Source organism: Lepidochelys olivacea, assembly GCF_965140295.1.
Source record: "Lepidochelys olivacea isolate rLepOli2 genome assembly, chromosome: 5".
Taxonomy (NCBI): domain Eukaryota; kingdom Metazoa; phylum Chordata; order Testudines; family Cheloniidae; genus Lepidochelys; species Lepidochelys olivacea.
The window spans coordinates 16,322,029-16,339,168 of record NC_140415.1 but is presented as its reverse complement, the minus strand read 5'-3'; the positions used below and the strand labels follow the sequence as shown (position 1 = coordinate 16,339,168).

Genomic DNA, 17,140 nt, shown 5'->3' with positions numbered 1-17,140 from the left:
ACCTCAACCTCAGTCCAAGTGTATACATTTGTAATATATAAGGCAACATTTCCTTGTACATCATGTTGGCAAAATATATTTTGCCGACATTTCATTACAAGGGGTATTTCCAGGAGTGAAATGTCTTGGAAAGAAATAGCCAATATTTTGACATTAAATTTTTTGCTTTTGTCACTGTGGCACTCCCATAGTCACTACTCTGGATAGGTTTTATTTGTACCATGACTTTTCACCCAGTTCTTAAAAAGTTGAATACGGTTTTTCAGTGTTCTGCAGACCATATAAAGAAAATAATAAACTCAACTATAAGAGAGAGCTTGGCAGTTCCCCTATCTTTGATATAGGATATGCTTTGCTGTATTTATCATTTTCATGAAACACTGTGTTCTGCAAGTATTTGATGTAAAATGAAAATGTATCATCCAATTTGAAATGCTATTCGGTAGTTAAGAAATATGTTCATTATTATGTACATAAACCACTGTGATGAATGCGCTGTCCTAGAGAAATGAATAGTGTATCCATCATCAGCTTTTATGTTTAAAGTATGGAACATGTCTCTCCACTATAAAACCATTTGTCTTCTTTTTAGAAGCTGGTTACAATGAAGATTAATCTAGAAACAATAAGAAGTTGAAGCAATGTATTGCTCCATCAACATTAACAAAATACTCTTTTAGGAATCTTTGAACTTGAGAACTTTATAAGATTATATTTTATCTGTCAGTTGTTCTCTTATCCTCTCAGCGTTTAAGTATTAATGACACCCAGTTATTAAGAGTACTACTGAATCCATGGCTAATACTGGTGGCTTGAATGAAGTCAAGGCCCCGGCAGATTCAGAATGCTCAGTTGTAGTATATTGGTAAGAATTCTGTATATGGTCAATTTGTGAGTGCATGGAAGGAGGCATGGTCTAGTGATTTAAGCATGGATCTAGAAAACAGCTCTGACTCGGGGGCACATCTCAGAACCATCTGGTTCAGTTTTCATGCTATATCTATTGAAGGTACTTTTATCCTTTACCGTAGTATCTGAGTGCCTCACAGTCTTTACAACACGCCTGTGAGATAGGGAAGTACTATTATCCCCATTTTACACATACAAAACTGCAGCACAGATGGACCAAATGACTTGCCCAATGTCATATGGAGAGTTTGTGTCAGAGCACGGAATTGAACCCGGGTCTCCTGAGTCTCAGGCCAGCGTACCAACCACTGCAATATTCTTTCCCTGTACAACATTGCTCATGATACTTGCCTGCCACGCAGGGGGTGTGAGGATTAAATACTTACTATTTATTATTTTGCAAGTGCTTGGAACATATCAAGCACTATAAATGCCACATATTAGCAACAATTAACTTCCAGTGTTTGTTCCTTATTCTTTACCAGATAGAATTTCCCTCGTTCAGAGATGAACTGAAGCTCTCATATCCAGTCTGCTGCAAATTTTGGTAATGGGGAATTTGTATTTGACTCTCCAAGCCTGTCCCAGTAGGCTTTCATCTCAATTTAGTTCCAAAACTGGAATTGGCCTGTTTCCTGGCTGAGGAGATGAGAGAAATCTTCTTGTATTTCTGCTACTTTGGACCAAAATATTGCAAGAACTATTTTATTTTTGGCACCATCAAATCTGAACACCCGCTCCTCACTTGTCCTTCACCACAAACTCTAAACCCCATCTCCTCAACCCAATTCTATCTTTTGGTATAGGGTATGTCTACATTAGACACCTTTGGCTGGCCCATTCCAGCTGACTCAGGCTTGTGGGGCTTGGGCTGAATGGGCTGCTTAATAGTGGTGTAGGCATTTGGACTCAGACTGCAGCCCAAGTTCTGGGACCCTCTCACCTCACAAGCTCCTGGAGCCCAGGCTCCAGCCCAGGCCTGAACATCTATACTGCAAGTCACTTAACCCGCGGCTGAGATTGAGTCAGCTGCCATGGTGCCTGCTGCAGGTTTTTAATTGCAGTTTACGTATACCCTTAACTTCTCCTCCTAGTCTGGACCGGACACTTTTGTTTGTATTAACATGCCTAGATAGCTTTACAGTGATGACAAAAATACAGAATGAAAGCTCTCCTCTGCCTTCATTTGTCTCCCTACTTCTGGTCTCCAAGTTCAATTTCTTGGAAGAATTTGTTTTCAGCTCAAGATCTACTAAATAGCATGCCTCAACTCAGCCATTCCAACCTAGGTGGAAGCCCTACATTGCCAGTGACAGACATGTCAAAGAGGATTTGATTTTTTTCCCTTAATCACCAGGAATTTGTCTTGAGGTTTCTCCTTCAATAAACAAAGTCAGAGATGTACGGGTTTTGATGTCAAGGATTTCAATTAGTTGAACTCATACCTAATCCGGGGAAATTGCTCTGAAATTTTCCTATGAAATGTAACACAAGAACGAGTGAATTTATTTTGAACAATCGTGGACCAAAACAAGTGATTGTCCAGTGTGATTTGAGTCTGGCATTTTAGACTAAACCCAGAAATTGGGGATTAACACAATTCTGTCAGCACTGACTGAATAGTAGGATTCACTTGAGCAATTGAATTCCTCATCTAGGACAGTCTGTGATGCATCCATGAGCTATGGCCGGTGTCTGCAAATATTCCGATGCTTTCAAATTCATTCTCTTGGACTTATTACCTTCAGGAAAAATAGTAAAATCTTCTCAAGAATAGTGATTAGTGTTGCCAATGCTTAACTGGTTATTTTAAATATTCACCTTTTATGGCTTATGAAATACATAGAGCCATCCTTCCTTTAAAATAATTATATATAATCTATACCTTTAAGGAAGGATGTCTCTGTGTGTATGTGTACATGCATATAAAAAAAATTTGGAATCTGACTTCTGACACACATGAACTGGTCCTTTAGAATTCTGAGATCAGTTCAGCCATATATATATATTACCTCATCTAGTCAGAAGCCATTTTGGTTATCACTTAAATATTCCTGAAATTTCACTTCTGCTTTTTTGTTCATCTGAGCTGTCTATTACGTACTGCAATTTTGTGCCAGTTTTGTGGAATATCACAGCTGCTAAACTTTACAGACATTAAACATTTATAATTGAAATGTTTCAAGGGCATCCCTGTGTACAAAATCATTTTTCATAATGTGCCTTTCTCTGCCTTGCAATGTCTTCAGAGAAACATGATCTGTAAATTAATTTGGCTACAGGTAGTACCCTAAACACTCTCCCCCTTCCCCTTTTTGCTTGCTTTGTTAGGTGAACATTTTCACACTCATATTCTAGGGAATAGATCTGGGCATTAGATCCATGGATAATTTCAGGCAGCACTAATCGGATGGTTTAATAATTAATCGAAAGGCAAATCTTTTCTGCTGTGGCATGGTAACACAGAACAAGATGAGCTATATCCTAGCCTGCTGTTTCGAAAGTAATCCATGGCAAAAATTATTTCGACTATGCATCCCACATGTCCCAAAGAGTCATAGTTCCTGAACAAAGTTTACTGTTTGATCTTTTTTGTGTTCTACAGTGTTAAGCAAGGTGGATCTCTTCAATGGATTATATCATATGGCACTGGAGTGTCTCCATTAGGAGTGTCACCCTTAGGAGAAGAAAACATTCAGCCTATACCCAGTCAATTATTTGTACATTGCAATAACACAACAGTTATTAAGAGGGTTTTTTTTCCAGAACAGCACAACTCCTATTATAGTTACTTCTGCAGTTCAGTTTATAACAAATAACCCATCAGAGATGCAAACAAACAAAAACAGCCATGTGAATTGTCTTTTTTTTCTTTTCTCTCCCCCCGGGAATTTTTTTTAATGTGCTAGAACAGATCTGTTTAATACCAATTTCAGGCTGCAGAGAAATGAAATATTGTGGTAAATTATAAAAGTGGGGATTTTCCATTATTCAACTCCCAGACTGGCAAGTTGTGGGGGAGTATTGAACACAGTTCCACCCAAGTCGCATTGCTGATAATTTAATCACAGGTATAATGCCCAGTTGGAGAATTTCTTGGCAGTTGTTGACTGGAGGTAAGGCTCCCAGGCCAAGATCTTCAGAGGTATTTAGGCACCTAATTCCCCTGAAATCAGTGGAAGTCAGGAACCTAAATGCCTTTGAGGAACTGGGCTCTAATGATCTCACTGGGGTCAGGATTTTGCCCCAGGTGCCTTAACTTAGTTATTGCTTAATTCCTAGGTTGCTAGATACTTAACTGGGAAAGGAGGAAGATCAAACAAATCTTGAGGCAAAGCACAATCTTCCAATTTGTAGGGTTTGGACAGACTGCTGTGTTGAGCATCGAGAAGGGGCTTTGGGCATGCCCAGCAGTCTGGACATACACAAGTTTCAGGATTGGGGCCCTTGCAAGTTCTGCCACCCTTTTATTGGAGTGCTTAAGTTTTTTGAACCAGAGGTACTTGGGGTTGGCCTGTGGTGCATTATTTTAACAGGATCAGTGATTCTCTCTTCCCTGTTTGTTTAGCTGACAGACATTCTGTCCATTTGGGAGCTGTCTTAACTCACATCTGTGAGTATGTAGAGTCAGAGGTTGCTCATGCTTGATCTCAGCCCAGAAATGAATGTCTTAGGAAAGTTTGAGAAAAATCAGTTTGTCTATTTATTTTTTTTCAACTGTACCAGCAGGAAGGGAAAACACACTTTCACCAGTAATTCCAGTCAGAATTGTTGCCATCACATAACCAGAGTGGAAGCTAAGGACTTCAGACTGAGTTTCTTTGATGACATTCACTGTCCTTGTTTTCTCTAGGAAAAAAAGTTGTGTTGTTACTTTGAGTTAGCTGACATGGTAACTAACTTGAGGTAAAAATCCTAGTGAAGACAAGACAAGGGCTTGCACGAGTGCTCTAAAATAGCTGTGTAGACCGTACTTTGAAATGCAGCTTGGGCTGGAACTCAGGGTCTCAAGCTCCCCTCCAGGGCTTGAGGCTTGAGCTGGAGTTCAGGTTCTGAACATCTACACAGCTGGTTTTATAGCACTAGAGCAGCGGTTCTCAAACTGTGGGTCAGGACCCCAAAGTAGGTCCCGACCCCGTTTAATGGGGTCTCCAGGGCTGGCGTTAGACTTGGTAGGACCCGCCACCTGGGGCTGAAGCCTAAGCCCAAGGGCTTCAGCCGTCAATGGCCAGGCTCATGTTCCAGGCCTTCTGCCTGGGGCTGAAGCCCTTGGGTTTTGACCCATCTGCCCAGAGTGGTGGGGCTCAGGCTTCGGCTTTGGCTCACCCGCCCGGGGTAGCAGGGCTCGGGCAGGCTCAGACTTAGGTCACCCCTCCTGGGACCATGTAGTAATTTTTGTTGTCAGAAGGGGGGTCACGGTGTAGTGAAGTTTGAGAATCCCTGCACTAGAGCAAGTCCCACTAGCATAACTCTGTAGACGGGGCTGGGAGGCTTCTCTCCAGATGCAGTGTAGACATGCCGCAGGTGGTTTTACAAGAGGTCTTAAATTTAAGCTAACTTCTTTAACTGCTCCTCCCTCCGAAAGTCTTGTAAAAGCAACTGTGAAATTGCTGTATCTTATTGCAGCTGTCCTTAACCGAGCGTGTAAAAGGCTTGACAATGGAGCATTGCCCACCAATGAAACCAGCCTTGTGCACCCCATCTGTCAGTTCCTCACATTAATGTCTCCATCCCTTCTGACAACTTGCCCCTTTTGCAGAAAACACCCTCTCCTCCTTCAGACTGACCCTTTCTCCTTCAACCCCCTCCCCAAGACCCACTGCTGCAATTTTGATAAGGAAAAAGCCACTGAATACTGGCAAGTTGTGGGGGAGATGAAGATAGTTCTCTCTCCCTTTATATCAATAAAAAACAAGTGTATGTTTGTATATTGAAACAGAATGTATTTAACTGTGTCGCTACAATTTGTAAGTCACTGGTCATCTTAGGCCCTTGGACTGTGAACAAATGACTTCTATAGGCCTACTCATGCTTTTGAGTATGTGTGTGAGTGTTTTCAGGTTGCAACCTTAGACTGTAAATCCTTTGGGAGGGAGACCATGCATCTTTGTATGTGTTTATACAATATCCAGCCCATTAGGGTCCTGATCTTGATATAGGACTTCTTGAATCTACTGCAATATAGATGTTTGTATTAATATTCTACATGCAGAGATACAAGCTCCATGGATCTAAGCAGAACTATGATACTGATCTCCTTTGCAAAGCACATTGGAATCTACGGATGCAAAGCATTATATAAGAGCTCGGCATTAACTCAGCCTTAAGGTTGCCTTCCTCAGTTAAATCCTCTGCAGTTGTTAAGGTATTTCAGCTGGGGCAGGGAAAGCCATTTTTAGTAATGCAAGTGCAACATGCTGATCTGAACATCTGGGTAAATATGTGCACCCATGTGGGTGGAGGTGGGGTGAAGATCGCTAACATAAACTCAAATCTTTAAGCCTGTTTTGCACAAACTTTCCAGAACAAGTCACCTGAGACAGAGCGTTGACAATTTCCATCCCAAAATTTCTTTGAGAAATAGGCTAGCGATAAAGGCAGGCTAGAATGGAAAATTCAGTGCTTAACTGTGGTGGGCAGTAGACATTTTCACTATTCTAGATGGATTTTATTGCAGAGAATTATAGAAAATATTGAGGAACACTTTTCTTTAAAGCCATTTTCCATCGTATTTTTTACTTTGGTTTACAAACACCCATGGCAGCTTGGTACAGAAATGTATTTCACAGGGGGCGGGGGAAGGAGGTTTTTTTTTCTGTTGCTTATGTGCAGTTTTTTTATCGGCTGGGGGGGTCACTCAGAAGCGTTGTGCTACTGGCATTTTTGTGTTCAAAATTGGGCCCTGGAATGTTTCATTTTGGGGGGGCGGAAAAAGCAGAAAGAATTGCTTGGTTTTTGCATGTATATAAAAAAGCATAGATCAACTTCTGGGTGCACCAACATGGACAGACTTCTAAACTCTCAATTCTTATTTCATATATTCCCACTTTGAGTCCTTTGTGGTGCCAGAGCAATAGAAAGTGGCCGTAGTGTAAATGAGACTCAGGCCCATAGCATGTTTGCTCAAGTTTAGGCAGAAGTCTGGCATTTTGGAGTTCATTCACTTCTTTTCCTGGATGTTCCTTTGCATATGTTTAAAATAATTTTAGCAGCACTGGAAATGTCTGGCATTTTCACCAAAAACCCTGGTTTTGATAGGTCCATAACTCAGCTGTTTTAGTTCAGAGTGAATCAATTTCAAAATCTAATATGCACTCTAAATCTCATAGAGATGGCAGGAGATGCCTTTTCCTAGCAGTAAAATATAGTGCTCTGATTTCTTGAATTACAGCTCTGCCACGTTTAGAGACTTCATTGCTTGTGGTGCAGAGCCTTCCAAACATCTAACAGCCATGAAAGTAGCCAAATTCGAGCATGTGCCTTAAAGGCCTGAACTCTCAAAATGAGAAGATGAACAGGTGAAGTGTTCTAATTTATATGCATCAGAGTTTGGAAACAAAAGCCAGGCAAGAACTACGTTCAGTGTGTTCCATGCCATATACTGTGTTTGTTTTTTAATTTCTCCTCAAAATATGCACATAACTCATGTCAACATCTATAGAAAATACCCACATGTGTCCAGGGGCAAAACTGTTCTTGCTCTTAAGTGATTTCATTGGAATGCAGTAGACTGGTGGCAAGGGGAATAGAACTGAAGTGTTCCTCAGTGGTTCCACTCCAAACCACGGTCTTAGCAAAGGAGCTTATGGGAGTGCAGATAAAAGAAGAGGTTGTATAGCAAATCTGGATTGATAATAGACAAAATGCATACAGTCAGAACAAATCATGACAAACTTCCGTAGGGCTCAACCTCACTCAGGCCAAGCACTCATCAATCTGAATCAATTCCCAGCCTAAGGACATGCAGGATCAGGCAACAAAATATCTGCAGAAAAATATGTGGAAAAAAAATATGGAAGTCCAATGGTGAGATAGTGGCAAGTGTGATTAGAAGAGGTTGTAGGCCCAATCTATATATAACAAAATCCTTTGGCATTTTCAGACAATGGTTACCTCAGGTGGTTGACAGTCATGTGTCATGACGTTCGGTGCAATCTGATTTGTCTTATTTTACATATGTCTCTCAATGTGGGGTACTTTTTTGGCTGCATGGTATTTTCATAAATCCCTCTCATGCAGATACTGTAATTTGTAGTTCCACAGTCCTGCTGTGGCAATGCTTTCCGGTTAGAAGGAGGAAAGGTTCTCATGGTTGTTCGTGCGTCGTCAGCACCAAATTGAATGTGTCTGTGTCATAGTCAAGTATGAAACTTTCTAGAGCACTTAAAATTAGAGAGGAGCCTTAACATTTAGATCCAAATTAGAGTTAGGCTGCCAATTGCATTCAACACCAAATCAGGGCCGAGATTGAGGTTCACATGAATGGTGCAGAAATCTGGCTAGCTGTTCTTGTGATACTTTGGTCTCAACTGATGTAAATCTTTCCAGATCACCCATCCTCCTTTGTTCATTTTAAATGCACCTAATCCAGTACAAGTTGGGAGGGAGGGGGGAAGGACCTTCCAACCCAGTCCAGAACCAGCGGGGGGTTGGGTTCAGACCTGATTTTAAACCCCACTCTCCCTCTCTCTCCTCCAAATGTGAAGAGGTTTGGATTCGAGGTTTGGTTTATTTAAGCTCTAAGTCTAAACATTAGCTAAATAAATGAAACCCTGTGCCCTGTTTAATTTTATCTGTGCTTTGCTTTCAGGTGGTCCTACCATGACTTTTTCAATAGGTATCGAGTTCTTATGAAAAAGGGGGAGATCTCTAAAAATGACAAGAAGTTGATCTGTAAAACACTTCTGGAAAACCTCATTAAGGTGAGCTGGGATTGAAGCTTCAGAAACAATCATTAAAGCACAGAAGCTGTTGACACTGATAATATCTCAACTCACCTTCCCTTCCTCCCCATTTGCCTGCTGTGGCTGAAAATGCTGGTGTGCCCCTGGCACTCAGGAGTGTCTTCCAAAGTCAAACCATCTCAGAAGGAATAATGAGACTAAATGAGACATAGCATGAGATTGATTGATTGCATTCAAGCTGAAAAAGCCTTTTTTCTGCAATTGAATTCCACAGCTCGTTCGTGGACAGTAGATGATAGTGAGTTACTATTCCCACAAAACCCATTCCTTTTCCTTCTTACTGACGATTGGAATAAAATCCTATGCACACAGCATGAGGAGTCCCAGTCAAGAGGACAGAGTGGCCAAAGGGCCTCTCTCTCATTGCACAGAGACCCCCACAGCCAGTCACCAATCACCTTTTCATACAAATGATGAAGAGAAAATGTCGTCTGAATGGGAAATTCTTAATGGTCACATACTGTGAGAACAGTCTAGACACTGAGATTTCTTTTCCAATTATTTTGTTCTGTCCTTTTTTAAAAAACAAAATTTAACAAGCTCTAGCTGAGGGAGGTTCAGTTTGTTATTACTCAGGCTCCTTGGGGACCATTTGAGTTCATTTTTTAATTTAAGGATATTTTCCAATGATTTTTTTTCTCTGTGATTAAATTTTTATTTCTGAGGCCTTTTTTGTTGCTGAGGCCTCTGACAGGTTGGCTGGTTGTTTTCTTGGGGCCCCGGTCCTCCTTCAACTTTATTCACTGACACGTCCTGTTGACATCAGTGGGTCTGCTCACAGTGGGTAAAGTTAAAGCACATGCACACCTTTGCAGGATCGCAGCCTTGACTTTTTTTTTCTAAAGAGGTGATCTAAAGTTGCAAAATGCAGCTTTCGCATCCAGATTTTGAACATATGCTCAGTTTATGGGTTTGGCTTAGCCTGTTTATAAGGAGTGGGGCCACTTTTAGAGTGTTGACACAGATCTGGGTTCAGATTTTGGCACTCCTCTCATTTCCCACACAAGTTTGGGAGTCTTGAGCTGGAACCAAAATTTCAGAGCCAATCTCTTAAGTTTTGTCAAAATGGAGGAAAACAAGCTTTTGTTTTTCACCCTATCAGAGAGGATAACATGCCAAGAAAGTGTTGGCATCTAGTTTGCATATTCATTGACTAGAAATACAGAAACTGGAAACAGAAAGGACCAAGGTCCAGCAATGCCCATGCCTTACCTCATGCAGTTGTGATATTACATGAAGAATGCCCCTAGATCTGAAAACACCATCGGTTTTCCAGAGCAAGGTGACAAACCTTCATGGTCCCTGCTAATGCCTAGTTAGGACAAATCCCAGTAAGTTGCAAAACTCCCATTGACTTCAGTGGGACTGGGATTTGGTCCTTAACCCTTGTCAGCTGTTAGTGCAAATATGTGAAAATCGGGATTGTTGGGTTAAAAGAGTGAGCTTCGGCTTTATATACTGAAACTGGTACTGTGGGGATAAAGTTTGTTTAACCCAGTTGAACGGATATGGGAATTGAACTGGTAAATTTTATTCACTCTTGTCATCCTTATATACACTTATTCAGCATAGGCTCCTCAGGAAAATGTTTGTCTTAACTCAGTTTCCCTTATGCTTTTGAAAAGGATCCTGACAAGTTCCAGTTTGGACGTACCAAGATCTTTTTCCGTGCGGGACAGGTGGCATATCTGGAGAAACTGCGGGCAGATAAATTCAGAGCTGCTACTATCATGATACAGAAGACAGTGCGGGGCTGGCTGCAGAGGGTGAAATACAGAAGGATGAGAAATGCTGCAATAACAATCCAGAGGTATACACGAGGACACCTGGCTCGCAGGTAAGCATCATCCCTAGAGAATGACTAGCTGGGAACTATAGAATGGTGAAGAGTTCCAGCTCTCTTATTAGAACTACTCAATCATCTGATACCCCTTGTGTTATGAAACCTGGGTACATTCTTAGATTCCAAGGTCAGAAGAGACCATTGTGATCATCTAGTCTGACCTCCTGCATAACACAAGCCATAGAACTTCCCCAAAATAATTCTTAGAGCAGATCTTGATATCATAGGTACATGATCTGCCTTATCTTCAGAAGCGCTAAGCACCTGCAGTTGCCATTGACTTTATAGGGAGTTGCAGGTGTCCTGTACCTCTGAAAATAAAGCCCATTCTGTGTGTATGTAGACCATGGACAGTGTGGTGTAGCTGTAAGAATAGGGGCGTGGGAATCAGAACTCCTTGGTTTTGTCCCCAATTCTACCTGTGATTTTTGGAAAGGTCCCCTAAATTCTTTTGGCCCTGTCTGCTCTCTTTCATGTTTAATGCACTGTTTTACTGGTGTTGCACCTGTGTGTTTGTGTGTAGTGAAAACATGACTTGAAATGTCACCTGGTAGAGCTCACGGCAGAGAAGATTCAAGGATTAGAGATGCTGCTGGAGACAATGATGGCATTCAGGCAGGGATTTGAAGGTATAATGCAGGAGAGGAGGTGATAGACAGCCCAAGTTTTGCAGACACCTGCCAAACAAAAGGACTTGAAGGATGGACGGCCAGAAGAGAAGGATGATCCATGGAAGAATGTGACTACAGGGACAGGTCAGAAGAGGACACTAGCTATTGGCGGTAAAATGGAGTTGAGTAACAGATTTGCTGCACTGGGGAATGAGGAGGAGAAACTGGCAGAAGGTGAGGAAGAAAAGAAGGGAAGCCAATCCTTGCAGAAGAGATGAAGATAGCCAGGGACCGAAGCCTATGGAAGAATGGGGATACGATGTACAGGGGGCTGTGACAGAGAACATAAAACAGATTCATGCAAACACCAGGGAGAGACAGGTGCATGTGAGCGAGGACTAAAAACTCCAAAGAATTGACAGGCATGCCACCAGACCAGATTCAGAAAACAGAAGTGTTTGTGCTCTGCCAGGAGCAAGGGCATCAGATGTGGATGTGAGGCTAAAGAGGATTATGATGGGAGGGAGGAAAAATTCCACTGATGGTGCTGCATGTCAGGATGAATGACACTGCTGGATTCCCACTGGAATGGATTGAAATGCTCAGCTGGGTAAGGCATTTAAAGAAATGGAAGCTCAAGTGATTTTCAGAGGAGCAGTTCCGGTCCCTAGAGAACAATGGTGAAGGCGTGACAAGATAATGAAGATCAACAGATGGCTCAAGGATTGGTGCTCTGAGGAAGGCTTTGGGATGATCGACCATTCGGACGCATTTACAGAAAGAAGACTCTTATCAACTGATGGGCTCTACTTGACTACCTAGGATATTAACCTTCTGAGATCAAGCCTGGCCCAATTGATCAGAAGGGCTTTAAACTGGGAGATGAGAGAAGGTTGAGAGACTCGTGAAATCACCACACCTGGCTTCAGTACTCAGGAGTAGGAAAATCCCCTAAATGAAGACAGTGAGGGATAACGAAACACCATAAGCTAGAAAACCTGGTGAGGTCCAAGGGAAACAACTGAGTTGCTTGCACATGAATGCAAGGAGCCTGGGCAATAAATTGGAGGAACTGTAACTACAGGTACAGGAAGTCAAATCAGGTATTACAGTGGTTACAGAAACCAGATGGAATAGCCCTCGTGACTGGAATACAGATATTGAAGGGTTTGTCTGTTTAGAGGAGAGAGAGAAATACAAGCTTGGAATTTCTTCAAATGAACTATACAAAAATCATTTGAAATTTGCATCCTAAATAAAGGGAAGAAACTAGTCAGGAAAGGCTCCAGACCCAGCTGGATGAATAACCACTTTGAAAAGATTATTAGGAGTAAGCAATTTGTTCTGAAACCTTGCATACTGCTGAGGTCAGAATAACAGGTCTGTAATTGCCTGGATCACCTTTCCCGCACCCCTTTCTTAACTATAGGTGCGATGTTAGCTATTCTCCAGTCGTATTGTCCTGCCCATGAATAGATTTATTAAAAATCCTTGCTATGGGACTAGCAATCTCATGTGCCAGAGTGGGTTTTTGATACTTTATGTTGGTGCCTTCAACCCCATTTAAGATTTCTCGAGATTGAATTCAGTCTGTTAGCTGAATGGTTGTTGAGCAGTAATCTATTCCTTGGCTCTGAGTTAATGTTTTCCATTCAGAGGTGCTGCAAAATAAGCTGCAGCCCAATTAACCCTGTTTGTACTTGGGTGACACAAGATGCTGTCTATTGAGCTAAGCTTACTCTTCAGGCATCCTATCTTTTAAACACGGTCAGTCCTTTTCTCCTGATTTACTGAGTGCAAGGTGATTTTTATCAGTTAATTTGGATGGCTGAGGTTGAGGAATCTCTGTCCCCTCAGAGATGACACACTGATTTCCTATAAATCCATCAGCTATATTGCTGATGTATATTTAGAGTTGTCCTAACTGAATTCACGCATTCTATTTGCAGTTATGAAATGTAACCACCTCATGGAAAATACAGTGATGGAAAACTCTATAATGCACAGAGCCAGGCAGTGGGATGATTTTATTTATAACAGTCACAGACGTCTCACGTAGTGGCCACAACTCATGTCCAGTCAGTTCTTCATTATTATCACTGTAGTGCGCACGCGATCTAATCAGGGCTTTACGGTGCCAGGTATTGTACAAACACATAGACATGGTCCCTGCCCTGAGGACCTTACAGTCTAGTTAAAGTTGAGGCATAACAAGTGAGTGTGACAAATAGGAGGGGAGGGAAGGAGGACGACATGGGTAGCAGTAATTAATCTCACCCAATTACGTTGATTCACATTGTGCAACATTTGACAGTTACACACATTTTTAAATATTATTTGTTTGCGTCCCACCCTCTCACTCCTTTTTGCATAAATCAGTTCAACCCCATCCCTCAGCCTACCTATATATAGGCTTCTGGGGACATGTTGTTTCCAAGACCTTGGCCCTGTGATGGGGAATCAGGGAAGGCTGGTTAGCTCTTGCCCTCAGCTGTGGGGGGAACGTGCTGGGAAGACACGGCCTTAAATCCCTTAGTGCCCAAGAGTGTGCTGCCATAATGCACACTCCCTGGTATTGCTAAGAGTAGAAATAAAGGAGCACCTAAGGTGTTGGGGCTGCATTTCCTTTGTATCAGCTGATGAGGAAACACAGACCTTCCATGTGAATGGCATATCTTAGTAATGTGCCTTCATAAGGTAAGGTTTGCGCAAACAGTATGCAATGGAAGAGGATTATAGACCTAGCACAACCCAGGGAGAAGGAGGATGTATGGTACGTTTCTCCTGACAATTCCAAAGGAAAGTGAAGATTCTTCAAGACCTCATTGAGACCCTGTATCTCAAGCAGTCACAACATCTAGAGCTGGGGTGGGGGGAGAGCGGGAAGAGGGGGAGAGAAATCTTACTACTTGGTATTCCATATTCTCGTTCTATCCTGATGGACCTTACCTCAACCCTCTGCTTCCTTTGAGATGACCTTGCTGTGAGATCCATCTCTTTGTGCTGGGTGCATAGAGAACGGTGTAGCTGGATAAACAGCCCTTTTCTCTTGGTTATTAAGAGGTTCCAGTTCTGTGGGATGCACTAAGGCATTGTGTGCCTATAAGAAGGGAATGCAAGGGCCCGTACAAAGAGCCTTTTTAAAATTTAATGTTGACAAAAAGTTTAGCACAACTTGTAAAACCAAAGCAAATACCTGTGTGATGTTTCATGCTGAGGGCAATGAATACATCATAAAATCAGTGAAACAAGCTAACCATCAAACTAAACTGTGGTTTTATGGATATTTATTAAGAGATTTAACAATAAATTGTTCATACATTTTCCCCATGTAGTCTCAGAATGTCAGCGGCACACAAGGGTACTAACCACTTCCCAAATTATCCACTGTGTATGAATCGTTTGGAGTCCTGCTCATGAATGTTGCCAAACCAGTGCACATTGCTTTAAATGTCAAATCAATTTGCTGCTGTTTTGCTCAATGTACTTGTAACCAGTGAACATGCTGTACTACTCTTGTTTTTGGTAGTAGGGGACTGGAATAACGAACCTTGATGATGATGGCTTAGAGTTTTGAGGATTTAAGACGGGGGGGAAAAGAAACCAAGAGAGAGTGGGAGGGAAAAAATAAACTTTTTTTAAAGAGAAGCACTAAAAGCAGTTCCAAACATTACATTTGCTGTTTGTGTTTCAAATATCCCCAGATACAGCGAGCCTTTAATGGATGTATGCACATCACCACTAATTTAACAGGAGAGCTGGCATCAACTTCTTTTCCTGAGTTTACTGCTGTTTTTCTCTCTATCAAGTAGTGTCAAACTCATCAACAAAGGATTGTTTGCTAATGCAGCTTAATACCATCTATGGCAAAAACGTTGTGTATAGATATGGGTGACATAGTGGAATTGAATTAGTATTACCATAAACCTCTTCTTCCTTGCAATTCACAGATTGGCAGACCACCTAAGGAAAACAAGAGCTGCCATCATTTTCCAGAAACAATACCGAATGCTGAGAATCCTTCATGCTTTCCAGAAGATCCGCAACGCCACTATCACAATTCAGGCCTTCACTCGGGGCATGTTTGTCAGGAAAATTTACCACAAGGTACTATTACTTCACAAAATGTCACTGCATTGGGGAGAGATTCCTTTAAATTTATCTACCAAGAGTTCAGTCCAGTAATGTATTTGTTGAGGACGTTTTGATCTTTTCCCCCAAACTGTGAGGTTTTGTATTTCTAGAGTCCACAAGTATTAACTGCAAATATTGCAGCACTAAAGCTGTGCAAGCAGAAATGATTAGGCAGCAGCGCCTCAAAGGACTAGCTTAATGAAGTTATTCACACAAACAGATGCGTACGGGCATAGTGGAAATGGGGAAATGTCATCTGATGTAACACATCCAGTGAAAATCTTACCTGAGGAACAGTGTACACGTCTGAGCCATGCTACTGTCCGTTAAAGTCAAGCCTAAATGAAAGGTGCCTAGTCGCTTTCAGATTTACTGCAATTACCTATTTAATTAATGATCTCCATTCATTTTAATATGGTAACAGAGGGCTCAGTGAGAGGAAATAAGTGATGCTGATGATCACAATAAATGACAAAGGGAAAGACTGCCGGGCTCAGGAGATGGGTAATGGCATAGGGAACCCTCCACCTCAAAGTTATCAGCTGCCATCCAGCTCCATTTGTCATTTCCAAAAATGATTACCCTCTGATGGCTGTTCAGTGGTTTCAGTCCGGTTTCCAAAGGACAGGCAGCCATGTGACAAAAAGCATCACTAAGATTGATAATAAGTAAGGTCACTTGTACTCTGGGTCTAGAAAAGAGGTCAAGAATGAATGGGAATGTAGACTGAACTAGCCACTTGGGAGATCCCTGCAGGCCCCAGCTGATACCCATTGGATTAGGGAGTGGGGGGACTCGCACTGGCATTGCTCACACAATACCTGTTTTGTAGATGTCCATCTACAGGGCTGCTATTCTTTTTAACTATCCACTATTCAGGAGAACTCAAACCTTAAGAATCAAGTATTAGAGTTGGGTAGAAACCAAGCCTCTGGTTCCGGACACCCTCAAGCTTTCGGGAAGCTCGGATAGAGAGCTGGGTGCAAATGCAAACTTTACAGCTGATGTTTGGCTCCATGTATTGCCACATCTGGCACAGTGGGTTAGTGTACTATTGCCCTCAGAAGATCTCAGTGTAAAATTTCATTAGATCACTAAGTGAATTTAGCATGTCTCCTGTTTATTCCTTGGGAACAGCCATCCACATCTCTAGACCACCATACATTTGGCATATACAACACCCTGTATTCATGAAAGTGCCAAGATCAAAAATTACAGAGTGCTGTAAGTGAAGACTAAGAAGTATCAGAAGAGCTGTGTGGAGAAACTTCAATGGTGCCTGCCTCCTTAGTTCCTTGTTGTGCCCTGGATTCCTGTGTGACTTTGGGAAAGTCGCTTAGCCTCTCAGTTCCTCATCTGTAAAATGGTGTTAACAGCATCTCCGTACCTCACAAAGGTGTTGTGAGGGTAATTAATATTTGTGAGGTACTCTGATAGTATAGTGATAGTCGCCATATAAGTACTGAAGATAGATAGAAAATATAAACAGGTGGGGGGAAGCCCCCTCTAAAATAATAGCAATTAGTTGATCATTCATCTATTCTGCAACTGTTTTATTAGACTAATGTAAATCTGGGGTGATGTTACTTCAAATCCTTTTGGGGCAGAGGAGAAATGTGAGGGGAAGAAACAGGGCAGTGCTGTGCAGTAAATTCAATTGGGCCATTGTTACTAACCGA

At 41.8% G+C, this 17,140-nt stretch overlaps 1 protein-coding gene across 1 annotated transcript in view; it reads left to right on the top strand.

Moving 5' to 3' along the window:
- The window catches only part of MYO5B (myosin VB), a 363,824-nt gene that overhangs the window by 262,699 nt on the left and 83,985 nt on the right, over positions 1–17,140 (top strand). The window contains exons 18-20 of the mRNA XM_084628998.1: positions 8,720–8,831; positions 10,499–10,710; positions 15,278–15,434. Coding sequence (XP_084485124.1) covers positions 8,720–8,831; positions 10,499–10,710; positions 15,278–15,434 — 481 coding nt within the window. The remainder of the gene's footprint in view (positions 1–8,719; positions 8,832–10,498; positions 10,711–15,277; positions 15,435–17,140) is intronic.